This window comes from Megachile rotundata, chromosome 9, assembly GCF_050947335.1.
Source record: "Megachile rotundata isolate GNS110a chromosome 9, iyMegRotu1, whole genome shotgun sequence".
Classification (NCBI taxonomy): Eukaryota; Metazoa; Arthropoda; class Insecta; order Hymenoptera; family Megachilidae; genus Megachile; species Megachile rotundata.
Window position 1 is genome coordinate 6,839,092 of NC_134991.1, and position 21,657 is coordinate 6,860,748.

The window sequence follows — 21,657 nt, forward strand, 5'->3', positions numbered from 1 at the left end:
TGAGATCGATCTAGTGGAACCATCGATATGGCGCCGAAGAAAATCGAGACCAGGATTTCAAGTCGAACTTTTTAATAGGTACGCAGAATTTGAACAGGAAATGTTATGCAGAAAAATCTGGTCCACTTTCAGATAATAATTTCGCGTAGAAGCGATCACGTTCGACAGGTCGACGCGCGACTAATATCGATTCCCGTCAAACGTTCGCTAACAACTGGAGCATGAAAGCATTATGTGCTTGCGTGTACGTAAGAGAGCTTGATAGCTTCTTTGATATTCAATTTCCTTCGCGTAACATCACAAGCTGTTTTCTCACGCTCCAAAATATCCTCGTCAAAGTTGAAGAACCTCTGCGGTAGAAATATTTGAACCAGAGATTTATTAGTTCATCTTTTGTCTATTTATTTTTATTTATATTTATAATCTACTTGTATTGGAAAGTTTTATATATCTTGAGAAGGTACTTTAATAATTTGATGTACTTTTTATCGTTTGATCGTTTGAGCAAACACTGATATGTTTGCTATAGCTTTTAATGGATTGATTTATATTTACAGTATGGATTTGAAGGTTAGGTAGTTGTTTTTAGAAAATTGAACTTCAGGTTGATGTAGAATTGTTGTCAACAAAGTGAATAGTACGAATACGAATATGGCGTCAACAGACAGTAGTTCGATCATTGTTACATACATATTGTATAAGATATCAAACTTGATGTATTAGATGTATCAATCATATTGATATGTCGATGATGTTGATGCATTGATCATATTAATACATACATTTTATTGATATATTGATCATATTGATATATTTAATCTATTTGATCTATTAGACATATTAATCATATTGACACATAGATCATATTAATATATGAATGTTACTGATGCATCGATCATTGATATATCTAATCATATCATATGACATATTAAAGTTGATCTATTAGACATATCAATCATATTAACATATGAAACTTGACATATTAGAATTGATACCTGATATATTAAATTAGACATACTAATTATACAACGTATTAGATTTGAATGATAAAAGTCTACTTCATATTAGGTTAAGTTTTACAAGACTACTAGTTAAAATATTTAAAGAGTTTATTTTACATGGAACACCCTATACATAAATCGTCTGGCACCCCAAAACATCCAGACAAAAAGAGTCCGAGCACAACTTGTTCCCCATATTTTTGCCCGAATCGAAAAATAAGAAGGGAGTAATCGAAATAATACCAACGAACGAATTTACCAGCGAACATTCGATGTTACACACAAACTTCGGTAATTAATGCGACAGATCCTGCGGTGCACAAAATATACGACGACACAAAGGCAGCGATATACAAAGTTCGAATTGAAACGTGTTTGTTTGAGCATGCAGGCTGGAAAAAGAATCGTGGACAGCTCGAAAGAAACGGGAAACGGTGATTCGCTGATAGCACAGGCTGCAGCCTCGTCCAGAAATCGGGACAGGGCTTAAAAATAGTAGGCGATCCGACGCCCACTTTCGCCGGCATTAAAATATTATCCAAACGTCGAATATATTTTTTCGTTTCGGTGCATTCGTTCTACAACGGCTTAAAACGATCCTAAAAATACTCTGCGATTTCCCAAGAACCGTTTTGTCATTCCGTGTTCGCGTACTTTGGAAAACACATTTCATTTATTTCTTGCACCATGTGTCCTCATCATGTGAGGATCAAATCTTCATTTGATCAATATAAAAAATAACAGGTTTAAATTTCCTTTGGTAAATTTTGATTCTTGATCTAAGTTAAAATGTCAACTCACCTGCGAAATAAAAATTGCCAGCTAATATATGTAAAAAGTCGTGTATTTCTGGTATAATAGCAGTAATAATAGTAATAGTTTCCTCGCAAAATATTCGACCAATTCCCTTTCACTTTTTAGTGTACCTGCAGTTGACAACCTTCCAGTCACAGAAAATTTGAGTCAGCCGCAGAATTCTAACGCGAGATAAATCTAATAACGCAAATTGTTGGTGACATTATTACCGGAAGTGTACAGTCTTCGAATTCAATTTTCGAAGCGATAAATTTTCGCCGAAATAAGTTTCGCGTAACATTTCGAATTTTCAACGCGTAAAAACACTTCGTTCCACGGAACACCTTGTATGTCTCACTGGAAGTGGCCTATAATTTTCGCTAAAGGTATTGATCATTCTTGTCGGCACTTTGCTTCATTAACCGATCCCGGACAGAAAGAAACCTGCTTCGCTCGAGGAAAGTGTGCGCCGTGGACCGCGAACGAAAACGGGAGCGACGAAAAATCGGGAAAGGTCGCCGATTTATCGGGTAGCCTGATGTAATTACACAAACTATGCCCCGTGTTCCCGCCACCTTTTTATCTGGCCTCATGATGTCGGTTACAGCGTTCGTGTAAATAATTTTCTTATCTCTACTATCCTTCTATCCGTGTCTGCCGCGATCGCGTTGATCACAATTTAGATATCAGCAGGGAAATTCCTGCAGAGTCTCTCGAATACCGTGTAAGGTAACCTGAGTAACGATAAATAATATCGCGATACGAGCGGTATGAAAAAATTCGCGGAAAAAATCGTGTTCGGTGTGAAAGATACTTAACGACCTCAAAAATTGTGGGAAAGGGGATACTGAAGTTTAGACTTTATTTTATGGAAATTACTCGTGGAAGAGTGATGTGATTGGTTTTCAAATTTGAGTGAATGATAAATTTTCAATTGGGAGAGTGATGAGTTGCTGCGAGTAGATTTAGCCATATGTGGTAAGACATGTGGTGATATGTAGATTGTCGGAGTTTCTGACTTTTTGGGTTTTAAAATGCGACCTTTCTATGTTTCTAAATCCCTGGAATCTCAAGTTTGCAAATTTTTATATTTCCAAATTCTTCAATTTTTGGGATACAAAACTCGCTAATAACCAAAATTTGAAATTACTAAATTCTAAAATTTCTATGTCCTCAAATTCTCAAATTCCCCAAATTTCAATCTTCCCAAATCCCAAATTCCCCAAATCCCAAATTCCCCAAATCCCAAATTCCCCAAATCCCAAATTCTCCAAATCCCAAATTCCCCAAATCCCAAATTCCCCAAATCCCAAATTCCCCAAATCCCAAATTCCCCAAATCCCAAATTCCCCAAATCCCAAATTCCCCAAATCCCAAATTCCCCAAATCCCAAATTCCCCAAATCCCAAATTCCCCAAATCCCAAATTCCCCAAATCCCAAATTCCCCAAATCCTAAATTCCCCAAATCCTAAATTTCTTAAATACCAAATTCTCCAAATCCCAAATTCTTCTAACCCCAAATTCTCCAAATCCCAAATTCTCCAAATCCCTATTCCCCAAATTTCCAACTTTCCAAAGTCCCTAAAATCCTCAGATCTCCACATTCCACAACCTTAAACCTCAAAAACCCCCAAACTAAATCTAGCTTAAAACTTAATACCCTTACCCTCACAGTTAAACTCAGCCCATCTCAATGACACCGCAACCAACAAAAGTGCAAGTGAAATGAACTCTCATTCAAATGACAGTGAAAGAGACTAAGAACAAACGAAGTGTCCACATTTGGAAAATGACGAGCGATTTTCCGCGAAGAGGACTTCAGCGTGAAGAACATTAAGCGGAAAAAACGATGATGTCCCAAGTGTGAAGCCGAAAAAGAACCTTCTTCAAAATGGATCGAGCTGTCCTGTTCGCTCTATTGATATCTCTGACGGTAAGACCCGAAACATTTACTCACAATTTAGTATGATGTTAAGACTGTTTCTGGGTCGGTTCTAATTCGACTCGAATCTCAATGCCAACCTCGTAGATCAGACTAATGTGCAGCCGTTCGAAATGTTTGTGCACGAGATTGAAAAAAGCGTGGTAAGTGCTGGGCGGTCTCTTTGAAGCCCAATTCAAAGGACTTGTTTCTTTATAAGTTGTACGTCATCGATTTTTCGTGAGGTTGCGATGCTGGTATTTCGAAATCAAATACCGAAGTACGAATTCTTGGTATTTGCGCACCTGATAAGTGATAAGTGCTTTTGGGATCATTTTATCTACTGATAAGTTCTTTTAATCCTTTGAGAATGTGATGATGATACATTAGGTTACATTTCAAAGCGTGCGTTCATCGTGATTTAAGGGTAGAGAAATGGTGAATTATTTTTAGTTTATTGCTGACGTAATTTGTGACGAATATTTTTGAATTGATGTGTATTGATTTTTGTGTAATTTTAATGGAATATCGAGATGAAGACATATTTCATTTACAAGTGTATATATCTTACATTATATAGCTTACATGTTTTCAATATGAGTTCTTCAAATCAGCATCTATGGATTGAATAGGTGATCCATGTGTGATGGGTCATGAATCTCTTAATCTTTCAATCTTATATCATATATTTATATTTTACTTATAGTTGTCTGGAAATTAATTAAAAATATTTGCAAAACAATTATTACATAATTAGTGTAAAAACAGAATTTCTACATAGGTGTATTATTGAACTTGAAAAACTATTCTGAAAGACTATTCTGAAAAACTATATCCTGAAAAACTATTCCTGAATACATTAAATCAATCTCCAAAAAATCATAAATAAGTTAAACTTTGAAGTGTAATGCTAAAAGGATCCAAACACATTCGACCAGATTATTGACCAGTCTCGATAGCAACGAATTTCAAAAGCGAATCTTTGAAGGCAAAACGATGAAAGTCCCGAGTTATACCGGCTACGAATCGAATATTGTAATTTATACGATCCACGAAATTTCGTCTCACGTGGTCGACCAAAGTGATTCGTTGAAAGACAAATTACAGGATATCTGGCGCCTCGTGGTTCAAACCCGTCCGCATTCAGGCCTCCGTTTCTCAGCACATGCTGAAAAGCACGGATGCCGAGAGCCCTACGTCTTTTTTATATATATATATATATATTCTTCCCCTTTCTCCTCTTCCTTTTTTTCTTCTTATTCGACCGGAGAAAACCGAGTGCCTCGAGGCTTACTACCGTGGACCAATAAAAAGTATCACACGGCCGTGTCCCGTTCGTGTCACCGTGATAAGAGAGACTCTTTTTGGAGGCATCTCTTTATCCGTGCGTGTCACTAAAATTTCGTCGAAAGCGTGTCGGTGTATTTCTTGCTGACATCCTCGAGAATCGCTCTCGAGTAGGAGGCACTCTTTCGAGCTTTGGTTTCACAACGCTTTTAAATTCGATTCTCGACACTCGTCTTGCAGCGGAAATTAAATTTCATGGAAATCTGTGGGCTGTTGACATTTTGACATCTTGGAATTTTGGGATTTTTGGGATTTTTGGGACTTTAGGGGTTTTGGGGATTATTGGGAATCTTGAGATTTTTGGGATTCTTTGGATTTTTAGGATTCTTGGGATTTTTGAGATTTTGGGATTTTTGAGATTTTGGGATTTTTGGGATTTTTGGGATTTTTGGGATATTTGGGATATCTGGGATTTTTAGGATTTCTGGGTTTTCTGTGATTTCTGGGATTTTTGAGATTTTGGGGATTTTTAGGATTTTTGGGATTTTAGAATTTTGGTAATTTGACAATTTGGAAATCTGAGACTAGGAATTCAGGGCTTTGGGATTTGGAACCTTGAGACTTTCAGACCTTGGAATCGAGGGAATCTAGGAATTTGCAGTCTTTGAGAAATTGGGACAATAGGAATTCGGGATTTTGAAAATTCAGAGCTTAGGATTTTGGTATCATACAAATTGGGGATTTTTGAAATTTTTGGAGACTTGGGAATTTCGAAGTTTAGAAATTTGATATCTTGGTAATTTGGGACTTTGAGGATTTCGAAACTTAGATATTCGAAATTTTAGAAATTAAAATCATCTTTAGTTAGGAATTATAGTCATCTTTAATTAGGAATTGTAGTCGTCTTTAATTAAAGTCATTTTTAATTAAAATCATCTTTAGTTAGGAATTATAGTCATCTTTAATTAGGAATTGTAGTCGTCTTTAATTAAAGTCATCTTTAGTTAAAAAGTATAGTCTTCTTTAATTAAAGTCATCTTTAGTTAGCAATTATAGTCATGTTCAATTAAAGTTATTTTTGGTGAGAAATTATAGTCATCTTTAGTTAGAAATTATTCTCATACCCTTAATCAAAGTCATATTTAATGTCTACAATCTTGAAGAATTAAAGGCCTTATGAGTTTCATGACTTTAAGAATTTAAAACATTAATACCTTTAAAATGTAAAAACAGTAATCTAAACCTTGTGAAATTTAGAACTTCAGCAAAATAAGACTTCACCCGTTTTTAAGGTAGAAGTACTTAGAACTTGAACCATTTCAAAACGCTCCAAACATGAAATATTGCAAATTTGACCCGTTGTAGTGTGCAACCGAACGTGCGTCACTAGCCATTCACAAGTTTGAGACCACATTTGCTAAAAGAACACCTACGCGATAAAACGTCGGAAATAAATCTTGAATAAGTGAGAGATTCAATTTGAAAGCATTCAACCGGAAGACAGTTAACGATTCTGAAACGAACCAAAGATGGAAGACTGTCCATTGAGCAAAGACAATTTCGAGCAGTCCCGTGGGCGCCGATACAATGGACATCGATTCGTTTGATTAATGAACCATCCTTCTGCTTTCAGGAGACATTAGAACAAGATTTGGCCGATGAATTTGGATCAAGGATAAAGTGCTGTATCTGTTTGTTCCCTGCAACACTTTAAAAGCGGCTCGAATCTGTTCTAATGTGCTATCTGGCTGGTCTAAGAATACGCGTTACTCGCAACATTTAACCGCAGGAATGCGTTCCAAGCAATATGGTACTTCCTAGATAGACCTTGGACGTCATAGACGGGTTTCTGCTCATCGGTGGAAAAAATAAAAATCGATGTTGTTCGCAATTAGTCGAAGTCATTTACAAGGAACGCCCGATTCGCGAACAAAACAATGTCTTCCACGTTCAGAGATTGCCTTCGTGATCGATCGTCTTCATATTCCATAAATATCAGGATTTTCATACATCTTCGTGATAATCGATGTGATTTGTGTCGTTAGGTAACTGTAGGACTTCTTACTGAATCTTCAGATGAAGCTACAAGTCAGAGAGAAAATATTTCTGCTTTTGAAGAAGTTTAACTGTACAAAATTTATAAAATTCTTATCACAGATATACAAATACCGTGTTAACCCCTTATACTATGATTCTGGTTGCGTCAGAATTAATCACAGCAATATTAAAACAGACAAAGAAAGAAATGTGGCAAATAAAAAGTAAAGACATATGTCAATGAAAATGACAGAACGGTAGAATTTGTATACATTTTCCATGTAAATAGTAGCTTGATTTTTTCTCGAATCACGTACGCAAAAATATTTTTTCGTACTTCTCGCATTCACTTGACCCGTTTCCATGCTTATCGTAAAAGCGTATATCGGAGCGTTAATTTAAACTTTGATTGACACTGTACAAGATTTACATAACTTTTATGATAATTAACGAGGGAGTGGTAGAGATTGGCAATAAACAACATTAATAATTAGTTCACTGATTTTGGTTACGATATCTTATCTTAACGAAAATCTTCTAGAAAACGATAACTTTGTATTTTTACTTCGTCGAAAAAATTTTCGGGTGCACATTTTTGTAGACAATTTCTGACTCATACTTCGCTATTCGCTTATCTGCGAAACGAAGATTCATTCGGCTAATTTACGTTTCACCATCGGCAATTTTATTAGTCATAGTTCTTAATGGACACGAAAAAAAACCGGTCTAAACGGGTCCTGTGTCGTCCACGATTTTAAAATACAAGCGTTCATTAGGGTGTGCTCGAACGATATTTACCTTTTCGAGGCCTCGTTAAGACCACGAGTGATAATAATAACGCTGAATAAACTAACAACCAATAAACCGGCGACGATTCATTAGCTGTTCGACGCTAAAGCATCGCTGAATTTGCCGAACAGGCGCCGGGATTTGTTGAACGAGTTCTACGGCATTTGGAGGTACACGAGATCGTTCGCGATTAATACTCTGCTCAGTTTAAATCTTCAGGTATTTATTACGAGAAATTTCCGACCTGTCGAGTTTCTACGAAACTGTGATTAATTTTCGACGACACGCAAAATTATCGAAGCTGTACATTGAGTAGAGTTCAATATTTTAGAGTGAAAGTAAATACATTCTTTGGTGCAAGAAGAATGATTAATGTTTGTTTACTATCTACTCATTTTAATTGAAGTTTGAAAAAAAATCTTGAAAAAATGAAGTTATTCTAAAATTTTTTATGAAATCTGAAGTTGAAAGTTTTGCTCTTGATGAGAAATTTAAAGTGAAATCTTAAGTTGAATATTTTAATCTTTATCTAAAATTTGAAGTAAATTTTTTACTTCAAAAAATTTTTTAAACATTTGATCCTAACCTAAAGTTTAAAATAAAATCCGAAGCTAAAAACCTAAATCTTCATATCAAATTCGAAGTGAAATCCTAAGTTGAACGTCTCAGTCTTAATCTAAAATTTCAAGCAAAATTTCAAATTAAAAACCTTAATCCTAACCTAGAATTTAAATTAAAATCCGAAGCTAAAAGCCTAAATCTTCATATAAAATTCGAAATGAAATCCTAAGTTGAACATCTCAGTCTTAAGTTAAAAATCTGAATGATAATCTAAAGTAAAGTCAAAGTCAAATGAAGAGTGTCTTCAATCGAACCGCATTCGACATTAATAAGCAGAAGGAATGTGGCAAGGTGTAAGTTACGTGCAGGTGTTACAAGATGCTAGTTTGATAGATCGAATTAAAAGTATGAATACGGTGAATAAATGTAATCCATCCAGGAAGTCTCACAGTTTCCTCGTTTTCGTGTCACGCGCACTTATTGTCAAGTCAAGGTATTGTAATAAATTACAGATGTTCTATAAATACAAAACTTGCACGTATCAGCATTATCTATAAATACAGCAATGACATAAGCATGTATTTCAAATTGAAACTATCAAACCTCATCGATCATTCTGACACGTACATGTTTCAAAAAAGTTGACAATTTTGTCGAAATTTTGTAATCACAAATAATGCAATGTCGTGTTTGTAGCAATTAAATGAAATATTACCAACGTCTCACCAATGACATACCTAATTTCTAAATTAAATCTTCCTTCCCTCGAGTCGCAATCAATTTGCTTTTACGCGTCTGTCAGCTAGACTGACAGTAGGAAGATATTTATTCATGGACCATCAGTTTCGTGTCTCGTTTCTTTCCCAACGTTATGACATTCGCTTAGTGCAGGGTCATGATCATGCAACTTGCAGTCACTCGACTTTCGTACGCTGTTCGAATCTTCATTGACGTCTTTCGAGTATACACTTCGTCTCCTTCTCACCTCTTCATGTCCATTTCGTTGTTCGCTTCTTTATGAAGCTTTTAATGTTTCTCCTTACCAAGTGTCTGCGTTCACCGGGCCGGTCAATAGAGTACCGTCTTATTCAAATTATATTTTATGACATATGTCACACAAGAGATATGTCACTTTTAGGAAATAACGCCCTACCTGCAGTTTTAAACGTAGACAGGTTAATATCTCCATTTGTGTTTTAAGACATTCTACAGCTTCGTAAATAATTAAGGTTTGACAAGTAAACCATTTAAAGATCCACTGTTTCAAAGTTCAAGAATTGAAAATTCCCAAATTTTTCCTAAACTATTCTTGACCTTCTGAACACTCTAAATCTAGACTCTCCTTTGACCACCTTAAATTTTTCCTGCTCTTCAAAAAAGCAAATGATAAGAGTGCTCATTACTCGGCCCTTAGTCTGAGTCGAAGAAAGCTTCGGTGCATAACGAAGCAGACGGAAAATTACAGTAAAGATTCGTAAAAAAGCGTTGAAAAAAGATCATCCTTCAATTTACAGTCGCCTCATTAACAGTGACGTTCGTTAACCCGTAGCATCATCAAGCCTTTCGCGTAATATTAATTTGCCCCTTAACGACGCGAATTATTACGACTCACGCAACCTATTCGATCTATTACCGCAACGAGGCAGTTTCGTTATTACCTATCCTAAATTTAAATTCTCCCATGGAACTTGAAGTTGAAGATGACGGTGCACGTGACCGTGCTCATTCGCAGACTATCGGTTCTGCTTTCGCGTCTCATCCCTTTCTCATCTCGCGCATTACGACGCGTACGCGTAACCGGCGCCAACGGATCCGCCGAGCAGGTTGCAGAAAACGCCTCGAGTCCTCGAGTTAGACGCGCCTCTCGACAAGCTTCCTCCCGTCGGACCACCGTGAAAAAGCATTTAGAATTCGCCACGGAATCCGGTCTTATCGAGCAAAGTCAATTATATCCGGCCAGAGGAAACTGGTTGGCAGGCGTCAAAAGAAGGATGGAATTCCGTGAAACCGTGAAACGCTTCTCTGTGCGAATGTCAGTGATTTAACACATTAGGCACATTCGTTTCGAACGTCTCAGTTTTATTGGTCGGACTATATTCCTTAATACAGCTTTTGTATACGTGGATTAGGTTAACTTGCTTAGATGGTGCATTCATCTCGAATATTTAATTACAGTTTTTGGATACATAGGTTAGATTAACTTACTAAAATAAAAGAGGTGCATTCGTCTCAAATATGACACTTAATAATTTTTTGTTTGGGAATTGTTAAATTGAGCTATATCGAGAGATACAGTTTTTGGAAACATGTGTTAGGCTAACCAAGTAGGATACACATGTTGTATTCGTCTCAAATATTTCACTTCACAATTTTGTATTCAAAGATTGAACTGAGCTGCATTACTTGATACAATTTTCAGATACATGAATTAGGTTATATCAGGTCAGGTTTCACTCCATAATTTTATTCTTAAGCTTGATAAATGACATTTCATTGTTTGAAACAGTTTCTGAACACATGAATGTGGAACCATACTTGTCATACTATTTTATAAAGCCTGTTACATAAAATATGAATTGTTTTGTTCCATCAAAGCTGACAAATTTTTATTATACCTCGAATTTGTCAATCAAAGCAAACAATTGTTAAAACGAACATGTAAATCAAATGCTGTCTGTGACATCGGTACGCCAATGGCGTCGAGATCCCCTCGATAACACGAGAATGGAGTTTGACGTTTAATCTTGTTGCCTTCTTGGTCACTAGAGATGTTTAATCCCCAACGTCAAGAATCCGGAGCATACCCCCGAATTTGCATCGTTGCTCGAACACCGATGATTCATCTGAAAGCCGATTATTAATTAGCCTCTTATATCGGTTTTATGTAACTTTCGTGTTATTCTTCTAACTACGAATATTTGCTTTATGCACATAAATGTAGTACACATAATTTTATTTAACAGTGAAATAACCTAAATTTCTGAAATATCAGTGTGTCAAGAACAGTTTCTTTCTACTGCCAGAGTCGTGAAAGTGATTTATTGAAAATGATCGTATAAAATAGTTATGTCTGTGCATATAATGTCCGTACAAAGTTGTAACATATACTATAATTAATGTCATGGTTCTTGAGTAATAACCGCAGCAAATGAGCAAAGCAAGTATACAAAACGCATGAACTATACATTACACGCAGAAGATCCCATGATACATGTACAGTAGGCAAACTATGTAAAATATTAGAAACCAAAGTAACACTGCAAAACTACATATATTTGCGCGATAACCCGCATTGCCGTGTCCAGTGTCTCGCGAATTTTTTCATGGATACACGCAATGTATATACATGTGTACATTTTAAGCGTGCAGCATAAATCTGTAAAGGCGTTAAAGTACATTAAGTTACGTCGTGCGCGTTAACTTGTAATAACCGAGTCGTAATTCTCCCGGCAACATTTACAAGCGGGATCGTGCGAACTCAAGCCAGGTGTTTACACTGCGATAAAACAACTTGTGTTCTCGCGTTCCTTACGGAAACCACGTGTACAAGGTTGATTCCAGCCCTCTTCCGGATGATCTGGATGATGCTGCGAAGCATTTTAATGTCGCTGCACATTCGAAAGAGGCTGTCGACCGATCTTGTCGCGTGTCAACTTAATCCAAGTTATATACCGAGGACCGGAAAAAGGTCGTGTCTATGGGACTCGGTGATGTACGAACAAGCGGTCGAAATTTATTGTTCTGTGATATCGGGGCTTTTAATAAGAACTGGACATTTTTGAGGATATTCAGATTTTTAGATTTTTAGATTTTTAGATTTTTAGATTTTTAGATTTTTAGATTTTTAGATTTTTAGATTTTTAGATTTTTAGATTTTTAGATTTCTAGATTTCTAGATTTCTAGATTTCTAGATTTCTAGATTTCTAGATTTCAAGATTTCAAGATTTCAAGATTTCAAGATTTCAAGATTTCAAGATTTCAAGATTTCAAGATTTCAAGATTTCAAGATTTCAAGATTTCAAGATTTCAAGATTTCAAGATTTTAAGATTTCAAGATTTCAAGATTCCTAAATTAGCAAATTCTTAAATTTCCAAGTTTCTAAATTTCTAAATTCCTACATTCTCAACTCCCTGAAATTTAAAATGTTCATAAAGCTATTTTTTCACCGTCATTCAAAGTTCAGTTCAATCAAACTTCTAAAAGTTCAAAATTTCCAAACACCTGCATTTCCTAATTCTTAAGTTTCCAAGTTCCTATATTTTTAACTCGCCAAATTTCCAAGTGTTCATAAACCTATTTCTTCATCATCATTCAAAGTTCGATGCAATAAAAGTTCCAAAAGTTCATCCTACATTATCCCCTTCGGATCGACCATCAAACGCAGAAGGTAACAGTAGAGGTTCTCCGATCAAATATCCAGCAATGTCCATGTTTGTCCTTGATAATCGGTAGAGCTGAACGTAACTTTGTTCCGTCGCGGGCGACACTTCTTTTTTTCAGTAAAAGCTAATCAGTAACGTGCATATAAAGCCGCGCCCAAAGCGACACTCCTCACTCTGATTGGATTAACCCGGGATGAATGTCAAGTTACGTTGTCGGTCGTATGCACGGGATCGCTTGGATGTTAATTGTATGAATATCGCATGAGCGAATTTATAAATCGGACCAGAGGTGAACAATGCGAGCCGCGCCACAGCTCGGTTCTCGATTATCGTTCGATAATGTCAAACGACGTGAAACAGGTCCCCGATTACATGATATTAACGACGAGATCGGCTGTTATACACCGGTATACCGGACGTTAATGTTATCTCGCATCGATCGTTATCTAGGATTTATATTTATGACATCGACCCGTGATTTATGAGCATCTCCGGTGGGATTATGATCGTGAAAAAATTTATGGAATCCCTTAATTACGCAACTGATACTGAACTAGACACCTTAAAGGGCCATTGTGTTTTTTATTTATTCATGTTGTTAATGTCTCTTGAAATTTCTTTGGTACTCTCTTCGATTTAATTTTATTGCAAATGAGGCGTTTTACTTAATTTTATTGCAAACAGTACAAAATACTTTAATAATTTAGATTTTGATTTTAGTATTAGGAATTTAATTGCAAAAGTATTCAGTTTTGAAATTTTGGGGCTTTAAAATTTTGAAACTTTGAAACTTGTATCGCCTTAATTCGTCTTCGGGTATCTTCGGAACTCCTCGTGGATCCTCGTGTACTACGATAACTTAGAGGGCGCCATTAATCAAAAATTCCCCATATGAAATTAGAACTAACAAAAACTTATCGTATTAATATTATACTAGCATTGTAATAGTAAAAGTGATCAATAACCCTCAAATTATAATTAAATAATTAATAAAAGAAAACTCTAAACAAGTTTTGCACGAAATTTCGTAAATGTCACATCAAGTTAGAGCAAAAATTGACAACATCCGATTAGATGATTAAACAGTTCTGCAGTGAAACGCGAGATTGAACACCTTCTGCTTGATATTACTGCAGAGTAATGTGTTGCTAAATTTAGACTGGATTCGAGTTCAATTCGTACAAAACGGGGCTCGATCATTCGAACAAAGTTTACAATTATCTGTTACGTAATACAGTGGAAACAAACGAACGTCAGCTGGAGAGATTACTCATTTCAGATTGTATAACATTCGATTTTAAACTGGTCCGAAACAGGTCAGACAAAATTTGCATTCCTATGTAATATCAAATTACGTCATTGAACCGTGGTAATGTAAATAATTAACATAATTTTGTTAATAATTAACAAGGATTTTTAACAACGCTAGGATTTACTCGGATATCTCAGGATTTGGATTTTGGGATTAGGAAATTTGGGGATTTGGACTTTTGAGTTAGAAAATTTTGGGATTTGGGGATTTGGGAATTTGGGGACTTGAGAATTTGGTAATTTGGGAATTTGGCGATTTGAGAATTTGGTAATTTGGTAATTTGGTAATTTGGTAATTTGGTAATTTGGGGATTTGAGAATTTGGGAATTTGGGAATTTGGGAATTTGGGGATTTGAAAATTTGGGAATTTGGGGATTTAGGAATTTGGAGGCTTAAGAATTTGGAAATTTGGGGTTTTGGGGATTTTGAGATTTGGGCGTTTGGAAAGGGAATTTGGAATCTACAGTGCGTCATCGTGACGCATTCCTAATATTTAATGTTAAGTATAATCGGTGTATATTAAAAATTGTGAAGTATCAAAAAAATTTATCTTCTAAAACCTCCATAAAGACCACGAGTAACCGTCTAAAGACTCATCCAGTAAAGATTTGTCCAACAGCCTATTTGGCATGTTACGAATTGCAAAATCGTATACAGAAAAAAATTGTGAAAAAGTCACTGCTATGTTAATCGTTCGATCAAACGGTAGTAATATGCAGATATGATGTACCAGATATGACCTAAATCACCATCGAGGCACTTGCTACTACGCGGCCATGTGGTCTTCACTGTAATTTATACTCGTCTTTCGCGTCCCATATACCGATTCCACGCCCATGTAACACTAACCCACGTACGAGGACTATAAGCAATTTAACATACAATTTCTTATCTTCTTAATCTTCTCCAACTTCATCAAGCACAACAATAAGTTACGTCGACCCCGCGTTACAATATCCTCCGAGTTCCCTTTCACAATGTTATTTCGTAGATTAACGATTTCCCACCTACTGACGGATCAGACTGCATCATTTGCATGGGTAAATTGATAGAAATGTACTGCACGTTTCCGAGAAACCGTTATTTTTCCATTTATAGTCTATTGAAATCGCAAATTGCACGGTGCATGAGCCTCGAATAGTAATGAGATTCACTGAGATCACAGTTACAAATGACAAATTCATAAATCGTTCTATTCATTTATTGGATGTTGCATAATTCTGGGCAGGATTGTAATGAATATTTGTGTTCGAGGAATTCTGTGAATCAGAGAATTGGATGAGGAGAGTGTAGATATGTTTCGTAGTGTTTCGTAAGGAATTGCAATGTAAAGACAGGGATTCTATCATTCGTATGGATAAGTGAACGTTAGATATTAGAACGGTTACAAATTCTTGAATCTTCAAATGCTTAGACGTTTATCTTTCTATGGTTTCAAGTTTCAATACTTCCTAAATATTATCAACTTCTCAAATTTTCCAATTTCGATGTTTTCAAATTCCCAAATCTCGAGATTCCCAAATCTCCAAATTTCCACATCTCCAAATTCCCAAATTTCCAAATTCCCACATATCCAAATTTCCAAATCTTCAAATTCCCACATATCCAAATTTCCACATCTCCAAATTCCCAAATTCCCACATATCCAAATTTCCAAATCTCCAAATTCCCACATATCCAAATTCCCACATCTCTAAATTCTCAAATCTCCAAATTCCCACATCTCCAAATTCCTAAATTTCCAAATTCCCAAATCTCCAAATTCCCAAATCTCCAAATTCCCACATCTCCAAATTCCCACATCTCCAAATTCCCAAATCTCCAAATACCCAAATCTTCAAATTCCCACATCGCCAAATTCCCAAATTTCCACATTCCCACATCTCCAAATTCTTAAATCCCCAAATTCCCAAAACCCCAAATCCCTAAATTTCTAAACCCAAAACTCCAAATTCCGAAATTCCCAAATCCCCAAATCCCCATATCCCCAAATCCCTAAATTTCCAAACCCAAAAGTCCGAATCCCCAAATCCCCAAATATCAAACTCCACATCCAAACATACCCGAACCTCCCAACTTCTAATCTCTCCTACCGTTCATTCAGTCACTTCTAGTAATAATTTCAAAGAAATCCGCCGCAATCCTTAATGGACCACGTATGTACAAAACACTAGAAACTAAAAAGGTTTTCATTTACCGACGCGTCGCGCATAGCGGTCCTCAATCGCATGACGCGTCCGGATCGCCCACGAAGTGGTGCTCGATTTCCGGTGCACTCGAGCTGTCTCGATTCGAAAACGGGACGACAAAGTGCAGCTGAGTTCGTTGAGACTCGACAGGGCTAAATTTATGCTGTGACAGCCATAATTTCACGGCGGTTTTACGCGTCCAAACACGTGTCCCATCCACGCGTGTTGTGGCTTACTAATTCGTCTCGCATTCGAAATCCACTTGATTCAATCACGTCGCGGCCTGTTTGCGCAAACGTCGCTAAGTAGCCACGTGTGTAAACACCACCTATGTTTTGACTAATTATTCTCTATAAATAGTTGTACCGGTTCATTGGAATTTTGGTTGTGATTCTGCGTGCCTGAGCATGGACAAATAGAGGAACATCGCCGTTTGCATCTTTAACGTTCTCCGATTTATGCTTGTTTGATGTTTCTTGAAGTTTGAACGTCTTTCGAAGTCCTCTGTATATTTGAATGTTGAAAGAGGCTTTGAATGTTCGGGACTGTGGAAGAATTCTGATTTTCTTTGCGGTTTTATTCGCGGAGGTTGTTGAGTAATACTTTAGCTAAGTTCAGTGATCATGAGTGATGTGGTCGTTGGAGAAAGACATTGGAGCGCGTTATTATGGGTAGCTTGTTAGTAGATTTAAGATGATTATTATAGTTGCACAGACATTAATTTTTCAAGTTTCTGAATTTTCGAAATTAATAAAATCCTGAATTTTCAAATTAACCCTCAAAGTCAGAGCTTAAACTTGCAATACTCTTGGTTTCCAAGTTTATTAATTTCCTAACGTCTCAAGCTTGAAACTTCTTAATTTTTGGGTACATAAACTTTCAAATTTCTCAAAGTCTTAAATATGCAAATTCCTAAATTCCCAAGTTCTCAGACTTCTGAATTTCCAAGGGTCTAAGTTCTCAAATTTCTCAGGTGGTCCAGAGTTTAAGTTTCTAAATCTTCAAATTCTCAAGTTTCCCAAATTCCTAAATACCCCTTCTAATTCTCTAAACTTCACAAAACCTAAATTTCTAAATTCCCAAATCCTTAAGTTTCCAATTTGTCAAGCGTCCAAATTCTTAAATTTCCTAAATCCCTCAGCACCCAAACTCCTGATTCCTTAAATTCCTCAAACTCCAAATTCCTAAACCCCCAAATCCTCAAATTTCCAATTTTCCAAGTGTCCAAATTCTAAAATTTCCCAAATCCCACAGCACCCAAACTCCTGATTCCTTAAATTCCTCAAACTCCAAATTCCTAAACCCACAAATCCTCAAATTTCCAATTTGCGAAATATCCCAATTTCCTAACTTTCTAAACGTCCAAACATCCAAATCCCAAAATTCCTCCCATATCGAGTCCTCAAATCCCCAAAATCCGAAATATTCCAGAATCCACATATCCACATACCTAAATCACTCCCCCAATATCTCTAATAGCCACAAAGACTTTTATACAATAATTAAGAAAATGTTATGCCTTCATTACCGCAACAATATATTTACCTCAAAATGCACGTGCAAACGAATAAAATTTTATGTTTGGAGATAAACGTTACGTCCGAGATCCACGAAATTTATAGGCAATGAAACTGCTCGATATTTCACACTTTCCTCGCGTAAAAACACGATATACTCGGAATCATGGTTCGTGGCCAGACGGACGATAAAAATCGAAGATATTTATCACGGATACCGATGCAACACGAGCAATGTGCCTGACAAAACGAGCGTAACGCTTTCCATTATTTCTGTTAGCTCTGATTGCTTCCTCATTGAGGACACGTAAACGCATCATTGCTTCCGTGTCATTCCTATTTCCTTTACAATGCGGTGTTTTATTACTTTATTACCGATACACTGTTCGATGTTACACTTATTGGTATTGCCTGTCTCCGAAGTAATTAATGTAGCGCTTGCTTAAGTATTAGCTACAATTATTCAACTAATAAATACGTCGGGGCTGGATATATGACCTGTCATTTCTGTATGATTTATTATAGTTAGGTAGGAACATATTTTATAAAGTCGGTATTACTTCTCCTTTCATTTTTAATTAAAATAATACGTGTACCGAAGATTTGATCAAATTAGCGATTTTAAAATTGATACATGAATGCATTGGATAAAATTGTTGTAAAAATCTATCTTATTATTATTTACAGATCACTTTTGCGTTTGCTTTACAGATCACTTTTTGCGAGATATTCTTCTTAATTACGTGACGATATCCCCATACTTTTTCTGTATCAGATCAATCGATAAAATGTTTTGCACCAATTTGTACATCACCGAACGCGTTAATGTAATCACTTGCAATTAAACCGATTACAGTATGCAATGGTGCTTAAAGTATCCAATAACCTACGCAGCGATAAAGTTATTAATTACTCGATCACAGCACGTATATATCACCAGTCAAATAGGTGTTTGAATAAATTACCGCCATTTTGTTCTCCAACAAGGTGCAATAAATCGATGTCAAATTATCCGTTTTTGTTCGCAGTGTTTCTGGAGTTGCGGTGGACACCTCATCGATGGTATTTTCACGGAACCGACCTTGGAAAGGGGTTACAATCTGGTCGCTACAGTTCCGAGAGGTGCTTTGGCTCTGAACGTGACACAATTACGTCACACGGAAAATTATTTGGGTAAGACAGTAGTTTATATTCTGCGCTACTCGTCAGACGACTGAAATACGATGGCCTCGGTGCAAGTTCAATGCACGTCGAAAACGCGACAGGTGACCGTGAAGACGTGTGAACTTAACCACGGAAGTGTGGCTGCAAATTTTGTGGAAAATAAATAAAATGTGAAACTAATATTTTAACCTTGCTTTCATCTAATATTTTAACCTTGAAAGCAAGAAATTTGGCGATATTTAATTAACCTTTTAGCATATCATGTTCTGTATGGTAGTTTCATTGACTGCCATCTAATTATTGCTACAACGTGTAGACAACTGAAGAGAGTTAAAATGTTAGGTACATTATGTACAATCCTTGATTACACAGATTACAATCGAATTGGATTGAACGAAAATTATAATGAAAATATAAGGTAGTTTGACACATCAATGTGCGTCGCGAGTGCGTCATGACACTGCAATGCAAAAGATTGAGGTTAGTTTACACGACAGAGATATGTAAAATCACAAGTCGTTTTGAAGTTCGAATATTTTAGAGTACTATTTAGAGTGTTTTAGACAATTTATTAAGTTTCAAACCCTAAATAAAGTTCCAACATTATGCAGTTTGAAGAGTAAAGTGTTCCAAAGGTATAAAATTTAACAATGAAAAAATTAACAAACCCTAAAATTCTAATGTACCAAAGATTCTAAACTCTAGGTCCCAAACAACATTTCAAACTACCAAAATCCTAAAGTACAAAAATTAAAAAATTACAAACTTCCAAAATTGCAAAGTGTCCAAGAACCAAAATCCTAAAATTTTTAAATCCCAAAATGTTAACATCTCAAAGTCCCATAATCCCAAAATTGAAAAATGTACTATTTCAAACTTCCAAGGGGCAAGTCCCTATACAAATCGAAGTACAAACGAGAATATAACGAAGTACAGAATATTGAATCAAACTGATACGTGGAATCTTGTTTTCACAGCAGCAAACTGATTCTAACGAACTGTGCCAGCGAGCAAATTGTTCGCGATTACGAGCAATCAGCTGCACCCGTTCGCGATCCCTGTTTATTATCAACTCAAGATCTCCTATCGCTGGAATTCGTGCTCCTCGTATCAACCCTTGTGTAATCTAATCTGTTGGGTTTTAAGTGGAACATCAAACGTTGTCTCTGGCAAATTGAGTGAAGCATCACTTACAAGTGTATTTACTTTGTTGTTGTATCTAGTTGATCATCTCTTTGATACTCTAATAAACGACTTTTTAATACAAATGTTATCTTAAAGCTGTCATATTTTCTAGTTTGTATAGACGTCAGAATATATCATTATTAATATATTCATGACTGTAGAATAACTTGTTTACATAATTCAAAAATGGAAGGAAGGTGGTAATTGTACTGAACTTCTATCTGATTATAAAATAACAAATTGAATGAATTTAAAAATCGATTTAGACGAATTTGGTGAAAGTCATTAAATTTGATGGATGATTACTGGTGATTACTAAGTGAGGATTAGGTGATTACTAAATGAGGTGATCACTGGTGAGGATTATTCTAAAAATGTATAATAAGAACAGATCAACACGATCGAAACATAATACGCATAATCCATTCTTGCAATACGAATAAACATCTAAAGGTCCATTATGTTCCATTGAACGTTTTCATATTCTAACCACAAGTCCATTGAACCTAAATAAATTGGTCCCTCAGATACTAATTTGGCGACCACACCAATAACTGTACACATTCGTCATATCCAATTAGCAGTCAATTTTGCACCCTGTATACGCGTCATTCGAAGCCAAAGACTCAACTTCTATTTCGATTATATTCTATTCGCTGCTATTCATGTACCCCTTGCTTCTGACATCACTTTGATATTCAACGTTGTTCCAAAGACCCTCGTTTCTCATTCTTATCGTCAGTTCAGTCGCTGATATCGTATGTAACGCAAATCCCATAAATTGCCAAGTTGATAGCAACCCTTTGTAAACGTAACTCCCGGCTAAACGATCGTTGCCAAGATTTTCACAATGGATCGAATCAACTGACGTGCGGTTAGATCTCTAAGAAGATTAAATAGCGCATAATAATCATTTTTATTTCAAGTAGTCGGCCATTCTTCGGCGTTCAAAGGAACTGGGTGCGAAATAACGCGAAACGATCCGAAGATATAACGACGTGATCTATTGCGGAATTAAAATGAATTCTCAACACTGATTTCGCAATTTACGTATTCGAAGTACGCTGAAACATTTATTGAGCTGCTGTAAAAGTTATTAGCCATGTAGTTGTAAATATCTAATTAGTCACACATTTTTTCTAACGGGGATAAGGACGATTAGAAAGAAACTGCGAGTTTCATTTTATGTGGATGGGAGTTTTTTGTTTTTGCTGAATGTTACGGAAATGGCGGTGCGCAGAAGTCATTGATATTAGGATTGGAAGTACAGGGATTGAAGATAGGAGAAATTTTTTGGATTTTGAGGATTTGGAAATAAGTGTATTTGAGAATTTAGGAATTTGGGGATTTGGGTGTTTAGAGATTTAAAAGTTTGAGAATTTGAGGTGTTGGAGATTTAGAGATTTGGGGATTTGGGGATTTCAGAATTCGGGAATTTGGAGACTTCAAGATTTAGAGATTTGAAGGTTTGGGGATTTGGGGATTTGGCGATTTAGAGATTTGGAGATTTGGAA

The 21,657-nt window shown here is 36.1% G+C and overlaps 1 protein-coding gene across 6 annotated transcripts in view; it reads left to right on the forward strand.

The window, feature by feature from the left end:
- The window catches only part of LOC100883634 (thrombospondin type-1 domain-containing protein 4), a 30,423-nt gene that overhangs the window by 3,625 nt on the left and 5,141 nt on the right, over positions 1 to 21,657 (forward strand). For 5 of the 6 annotated variants that reach the window (XM_012292501.2, XM_012292502.2, XM_012292504.2 and 2 more), the window contains exons 2-3: positions 3,472 to 3,730; positions 18,823 to 18,967. In XM_012292501.2, coding sequence (XP_012147891.2) covers positions 3,689 to 3,730; positions 18,823 to 18,967 — 187 coding nt within the window. In that variant the 5' untranslated portion in view covers positions 3,472 to 3,688. Of the gene's footprint in view, positions 1 to 2,211; positions 2,775 to 3,471; positions 3,731 to 18,822; positions 18,968 to 21,657 lie in introns of those variants that run through there. The other variant, XM_012292503.2, reaches the window with a different exon arrangement.